The sequence below is a fragment of the Delphinus delphis genome, chromosome 8, assembly GCF_949987515.2.
Source record: "Delphinus delphis chromosome 8, mDelDel1.2, whole genome shotgun sequence".
NCBI lineage: Eukaryota > Metazoa > Chordata > Mammalia > Artiodactyla > Delphinidae > Delphinus > Delphinus delphis.
Genome location: NC_082690.1, coordinates 69,966,201 through 69,973,588, shown reverse-complemented (window position 1 = coordinate 69,973,588; position 7,388 = coordinate 69,966,201). Strand labels below are relative to the sequence as shown.

At 45.0% G+C, this 7,388-nt stretch overlaps 1 protein-coding gene across 2 annotated transcripts; it reads left to right on the top strand.

Annotated features, from left to right (window-relative positions):
- The first annotated feature begins 3,586 nt into the window (after window positions 1-3,586).
- LOC132429120 (calcitonin gene-related peptide 1-like) lies at window positions 3,587-6,739 on the top strand. Of its 2 annotated transcripts, XM_060017318.1 has the most exons (4): window positions 3,587-3,672; window positions 4,438-4,570; window positions 5,850-5,865; window positions 6,579-6,739. In XM_060017318.1, the coding sequence occupies exons 1-4, from the start codon at window positions 3,587-3,589 to the stop codon at window positions 6,737-6,739; spliced, it is 396 nt and encodes a 131-aa protein (XP_059873301.1). The 2 variants fall into 2 exon arrangements, with proteins under 2 accessions (XP_059873301.1, XP_059873302.1); XM_060017319.1 differs by lacking the exon at window positions 5,850-5,865 and having other exon boundaries at window positions 6,593-6,739.
- The last annotated feature ends 649 nt before the right edge of the window (window positions 6,740-7,388 follow it).

The following is a 7,388-nucleotide window of genomic DNA, read 5'->3' as shown; positions in this document are numbered from 1 at the left end:
TGCTTGCCCCCACAGAGCTCCTGCAGTGCAGAGTGTACAACCAGCACAGATGTGCCTCCTTTGCACATTCCATTATGTGCACTCAGAGTTGTGTTTCACCACAAGGGAGGATAGTAAGAGCCTGAGGTGGGACAACCTAGTTGATCATCTCAATTACAAAATTACATATGAGAACATAAACACATTCCTGAGTAGTGATAAATAGAAAAGTGAGGGTTTTGTTCTCTACTGGATAGTCATAACCGTAAGGTACCAGAAGGCCAAAGGTAAAGTTGGTAAAGGATCATTTATGTGTTAAGATCTGAAAAGCCCTTCCAGCACTAAGAGAAAAAATACTTTCTCTCATTGATAGATGAAGTTCCATTATTAGAGATCCACTCCTTTGGTTTAAGCCTTAGCTGTGACAGGCTGAGAATATTCACAGCGCTTGGCTATTATAATGAAAATGGTTTCTTCCAACTCTCCCAGTCAACTGGAAAACAAAACCACCACCCATACTTCTTTTGCATTGCCTTTGTTCCTCTATCAAAGATCAGATGATTATATTATGGGGGGTCTATTTCCAGGCTCTCTATTCTGTTCCATTGATCTATTTGTCTATTCTTTCACCAATACCACACTGTCTTGATTACTGTAGCTTTATAGTAAGTTTTAAAGTCAAGCAGCATCAATCCTCCAACTTTGTACTTCTCCTTCAAGATTGCATTGACTATTCTGGTTCTTTTGCTTCTCCTAATAAACTGTAGAATCAGAGACTTCCCTACTGTTCCAGTGGTTAAGACTGTACTTCCACTGCTGGGGGCATGGGTTTGATCCTTGGTCGGAGAACTAAGATCCCACATGCCGCATGGCACAGCCAAAAATAAATAAACTGTAGAATCAATTTGTCAACTTTCATAAAATAACTTGCTGGGATTTAATTGGGACTGCATTGAATCTGTAGATCAACTAAGTTGGGAAGAGCTGACATCTTGACAATATTGAGTCTTCCTCTCAATGAACATGGAATATTTCTCCATTTATTAGCTATTATTTGATTTCTTTCATTAGTTTTGTAGTTCTCCTTATACAGATCTTGTACATATTCTGTTAGCTTTATACCTATTTCATTTTGGGTGGTGCTAATGTAACCAGTATTATGTTTTTAATTTCAAATCCCACTTGTCCATTGTTGGTATATAGGAAAAAAATTGACTTCTGTATGTTAACTTTGTATTTTGCAACCTTGCTATAATCACTTATTAGCTCCAGGAGGAGATTTTTTTTGTTTCTTTTGGGTGTTTTTTTGTTTTGTCTTTCATTCCAACCTGTATACCTTTTATCTCCTTTTCTTACCTTATTACACTAGCAAGGACTTCCAGTATGACTCTGAAAAGGAGTAGTAAAACAGGGCATTGTTGTACCTGATCTTAGTGGGAAAGCTTCGAGTCTGTCACCATTAAGTATAAAGCTACTGCAGGGTTTTTGTAGTCTTTATCAAGTTGAGGAAGTTCCCCTCTATTGCTAGTTTTCTGAGTTTTTATCATAAATGGGTGTTGGATTTTGTCAAATACCTTTTCTGCATCTATTAATACTATCATGTGACTTTTCTTTTTTAGTCTGTTAGTGTGATGGATTACATTGATTTTTCCCACACTTCCTTAAAGGCAGTGTCTGAATGCAATTTTTTTCCAATTAGATATCTCATGTGAGAATTGGAAGGCAGAGTCAGAGAGTTCTATCTTCCTGCTCTTCTGTTTTCTGCTGGCAAGCAGTCAAGAAGCCAGGGGTTCGACAGCAGCATCCCTGGGTCCAGGATGTCACCGGTGTTGAAAGGTAGTTGTGGCAGCACAGGGCAGCGTCCTGATCCCTGAATCACAGGCTCCATGGGGCTTTTTTCATGCCTACAGTTCAAGTGTGTGGACTTCTCAGTCTCCACCTTTTGGTTATGGTAAATGTAGCATCTTCTGGAACTATACACATTATTTTTTAACATCTAGTTCCTGTATGAAATGCCTTTCTGCTTAAAATATCTAGAGTAGCTTCTGTGTACTTCTAAAACTGACCAGGGACCATCACAGATGTGGATAAGCATGCTTACTGAAGAGAATGGATGAAGCAGTGTGAGGGAATAAAATTCCTCATGAGGGCATGAGCTGTAAAACATAGGGAGAAAACAAGGCACCAGCCCCATTTTATATTTGACTGAAAGGTGGCTTCCTTGAAGACTGCTTCTTCCAGAAGCACTTACGAGCAGCTCAGGCTGGCGTTCCTCTCAAAATTAAAATACAATAAGCATTATCAACGTCTCCCAACTAACCTCCAAGTAAATCTCATTGCCATCACACAATGTCCTTCAGTTGTTCTTTTTTCTTCTATACCCACCTCCTTCACCCCTCCCACCCCCATTTTAATAAAATAAAAGAATAAGGCTGGAAGGTGCCTCACAGCTATTTTAGTTTACTTACTACTTTCTAGACTTATAAAGAGGCCAAATCAGTAGAATGACTTTCCTAATATAAGCTATACATGATCTAATGACCACCTATGTTCCAACATTACCCCATACCTAGTAGGATTGTAGAGAAGTAAAATAAATGCCAGAGGGTTACTCTAGACATTTCATGATTCAGGGTCTCTGTCCACTTCTGTCTAGGTCTTTTCATCACACAATTTGTGTTACTCCGCGATTCATCCCAGGATCCTTCCACAGGTAACACCGCATGGTTTCAGTCTGGGGACTCTCTGCTCCACTCTCCCCTCACTGAGGCGGGCTCCAGTCTCTCTGTCTCCTGCGGCACACGTGCTTAGGTCAATTTCGGGATGCTGGAGCTCCCCAGGCACCACCCACAGAGCAGGACGCAGGAATGGCTTTGTGCGGACAGTGCGCTCATGGATCACATCCCTCGCCTAATGGTCCGTGGGAAATGGGTTCGGAACTTGGGCCAGCACAAGCGGATGGCAAACAGATGCAGTGACTGAGGGGCAGGTAACCGTTAAACGCAAGCCCCAGTGGCAGGTTCTGGGAGCTTTTTTCCCCCATTTAAATCCTGGGTTCCAAATTAAGACTCTGCCAGCTTGCTTCTCATAGGGTACTCTTTGCCAAAGGCACTCTTTGAAGCAGCTGAGCAGTAGAATTTGGTTCTTCAGTTTCTCAGGGATTCCAACCACAGAGATATGTCCTCCCTACCCACCTCCCCCAACCAGGTATGAGCAAAAGCCCCACACCAGGAGGACAGCTCTGGGTTGCACAGTGGGAAAAGCTGTGGTGACAGGTACTCGGACTCTGTCCTCCAGGAGTCCTGGCCAACAGGTTGTATGTGAAAATGTGTGGGGTGACAGGGAGGGGGCTACGGACTGAGACCTCCTCACCCAGTTGTCCCACTAGGTTTCTTTGCTAAGCCAAGCATGCTACAGGCTTACTGGATCTTACAGCAGTCCACTTGGCGGAGAAGGAAATGATGGTGAAGGGAAGTGACATGTCCAACCTGAAGTCAGGATGCCAGGGAGTTAGAGTCAGAGACAGAATCAGAGCCTCGGTCTGTGGGCTCACAGAACTTGAACTGCTGCAGGTGGTGATGCCATTTTTCCCTTGCAGAAAGGTGCCATGGGCTTCTGGAAGTTGCCCCCGTTCCTGGTCCTCAGCATTCTGGTCCTGAACCAGGCAGGTATGCTCCAGGCAGCGCCATTCAGGTGAGACAGCCCTGCCAGGAGCACTCTCACCTCCTATGGCCCCTGGAATCATACAGTTCTGTGTTCTCAGTTGTGCTTGTGCTGAATCTTTAGCAACTGGCTAAAGGTGGGTGGAGGTGGGGGGATGGGTGGTGGTAATGTACAAATGTACACTTATATATAAGTTTATCATAAAAAGATGTGTAGCACACAGTTTACAAATAGACATACCATATACAGTACTAGTTATTATGAATATCATATTAACTCATTGAACCTCACAACATACTTTTGTTGCTTTTTATCAAACACTTTTACCTTTAGCAAAGCTATTTACTAACTTAACCATAATTTGAGAAATGGATTTCATCCTAGTCTGCTAACTACTTGGCCAATAAATTTGTTATTAAATCTGATATGTGATCTATTCATCTAATTTCTCATCCTCATTCAAATTATATTTATTAAACTGAAACCATTTGCAGATTCAAATTATCATTATCATTTAATTTTTAATAATGGCTGCATTTAAAACACTAAGCTCAAAAAATTCCTGAAAATCTAACCATCAGTTGCCAGCAAACCATTTCTTTGAGGTCACACCAGAGCCTAACTCCTGGTGAAGCAGCATTTTGGGAGAGACAATGGCCTCATTTCTTCCGTTGGCAGTTGGGGCAGCCACATCCTCAGGGGAAGATACAGAAACCAGGAAATCTGGCTGCTAATCCTGGGGGTGGGGGTAGGCAGGGACTCAGAGTCAGGATTGTGCTTGCTCCCCTTCCCTAGGTGGGCCTTGGAGAATGGCTTTGATCCCGCTACACTCACCAATAAGGAAATGCGCCTCCTACTGGCTGCAATGATGAACGATTATGTGCAGATGAAGGCCTGTGAGCTGAAGCAAGAGACAGGAGGGCTTCAGGTTAAGGCTCTGCCCTCTGCTCAGCACTTACCCTCTCCCCTGGCTTACCAGGAAGATGTATCCTGACAGGTACGAGAGAACATAGCTGGATAGGCAGCCAGCAAGCAGTCACTGTTCACCTTGGCCTGGGGCCCACCTCTCCTACAGGCTCCACTGAAGACAGAGGTCATGTGAAGGAACTATGGTTGCACCACACGTACAAAGATCCCCTTTCTAAAAGCAGTGGGGGAAGCTGTGGAACTCCTCACTCCGGAAATTGTCTGGCAGTACTGAGGATACCTCCCAGCACTGGAGGAGTTTAGCCTCGTAAAGCCAGGGAATGAATCCCATGTATCTCAGGGGATTTTATAAATCTAGCCCCTCCTTGTTAACCTGCACATGATATTCTTTCACACCTGCAAGGCATCTTCATTGCACATTTGCAAGGTGAAGCCAGAGCCCTTACAAAGGATGTTGTCAGGTAGCACAGTGTCTGAGGTAGGTCCTGGGCCTTTAGATGTGTAGAATCTGTGGAGATGTGCATGTTCTCACTGGACCAGACACCCTTCCCCAGCCTCACCTCCCTGTGCACCCTGAGCTTGGAGCTCACACCAGCTCCTGACCTGGCCGTACCTGGGCAGAGGTATGTGCTGCACCTGTATCTGCCCTAAGAACCTGTCTGCAGAGCAAGAAGGACTGAGCAGCATGTGGAATGCCAGAAAAGGTCACCCCTTCCCCCCGCAGCCCTTCCCCATACTGCCCTGGCTCAGTGAACCTCTGTGTTCTCCTAATGGAGGATGCGTGAGCCGCCCCCATTCCTGCCCCTCTGCTTTTGCTCCAGGTGCCCTCTCCCTATTCTAACCTTCTGCATGACTGCCTGCAGGGGCAGCCCTGGTGCATGGTATTGTCTAGCCTGACTTTTCCCTGTAGCCTGGACAGGTCCAGAACTAAGCAGTGTAAAAATCTGAGCACCTGTGTCCTGGGCACATACACATAGGACCTCAACAAGTTTTACACATTCCCCTTAACTAAAACTGGGGTCAGAATGCCTGGCAAGAAATGGGTCATGGCCAGGGTATTGGAGAAAGACCATGACCCCTCATATTGGCATGCCTCAAGGTGCCTACTCAACCTCTTCCTCTCCTTTCTAATTCCTTTGTTCCTGTAACTTGATGCATGTGGTCTTCTCTGGTTGATCTTTGGGCTAATATCAGTGGCATTCTTTGTGGCAGTGGATGTCTGGAACATCAGATGGGAGGAGGGAGAGCAGGCCAGAGAGAATCATTCAGGAAGAGATCAGGAGAGAGAGGGCAGCCCTGTAAGTACCTGCGGATTTCACAGCAGAGCTTCTCAGTCCTGCTTCTGAACATACCTTTCATTGGGGGAATAATAGTATATTTCTAAAAACCCCTGAGCTGTGGTGGTTATTGCTCTGGCCACATCCCACACTTCATGGATACAGGGACCTGTCCGGCAAGTAGCTTTAGCCCCGGGTAGCTGGAGTCAGGGCATAGTGGGTGGTCCCTGTGAACAACCTCAGGTAGTGAAAACAGGAGCACTAAGCACCTCTGAGACTTGATGCTGCAAACTCGCTTCCTCTTCCAGGAGGACAGGGGAATTTTCCTTTTCCTAAGGAGGACTCAGTACCTTGTGAATGGGATGCATCTTCTAGACAATCTTTAAGAATGAGGTTGGATATGGCACCATAATCTCTCTAGTCACCTAAGCCTTGGTTAAGCTTTCGTTTACTTGTACAGAAAAGACTGGCTGCTATAGTTCTGTGTTCCATGGCTTGTTGCCCAGAGCACGTTTGGGTTTTCTGACACCCTTGGAAACATCTATGGGGAGTGATTGTGGCACTTTCCCTAATGCCCTATGTTTGTCTGTGGTGATTCCGTGTTTAGGAAAAATATTTAAAGTTCATTGGTGCCTCTCGGAGCAGTAATTTTACCATGTTGGTCCCATGGGGTAGCACCTGCCCTCAGCCTCTCACTGACAGGCCTTTTCTTTTTCTCTATCCTGCAAATCAGCATCACTGCCCAGAAGAGATCCTGTAACACTGCGACCTGTGTGACCCATAAGATGGCGGGCTGGCTGAGCAGGTCTGAGAATGTGGTTAAGAACAGCTTCACGCCCACCAATGTGGGCTCCAAAGCCTTTGGCTGGCACCGCAGCGACCTTCAGGCCTGAGCAGTGAAATGACTCCAGGAAGAAGACAACTGCCCTAGTACCTCAGACGGCAGGGCAGATGGCTGGGTATTGCAGGAGTGCAGGCCACAGTCTGACCCTCCCTGGTCCTGTATTGTAAAAAAATCCACAGTGAAGGTGCCAACCACAGTGTCTAGAGAAAGAACAGAGTCCCAATAGCTAGAACACCTAGAATTTGGGTTCATTTCTGCTTTTATTCAGTGCCTCCAAGTGACTCTGAGATCATCTGCCAGGAAATATAGATCCTACTCATTTAAAACACAGTTCCCTACAGTTATAATTGTGATTATTCTAGTTTTTTAGTTTGAAAGGCAAAGACCCTACCCTTTAGGAGTATTCCCTACAATGTCATGTACATCTGGATTCAGAGCATAGACTTGGGTTCAAATACTGTGTTTGTCCTCTACTAACTATATGACCATGGACCTGACCCTCTCTGAGCCTGTTTCCCCATATTAACTTGAAAGCAACAATAAGTACCTACCTGTATCATTAATATAAAAAGTAATTGAGATAATACATGACAAGAGCCTTGCTGTTAATAAGTAATAATATTCTAGTTCTTACTTTTTTTTTCTCCTAGGTCACCAAGGAGCTGAACTCCATTTCTTTTAATTTGCAATGAAAGCAA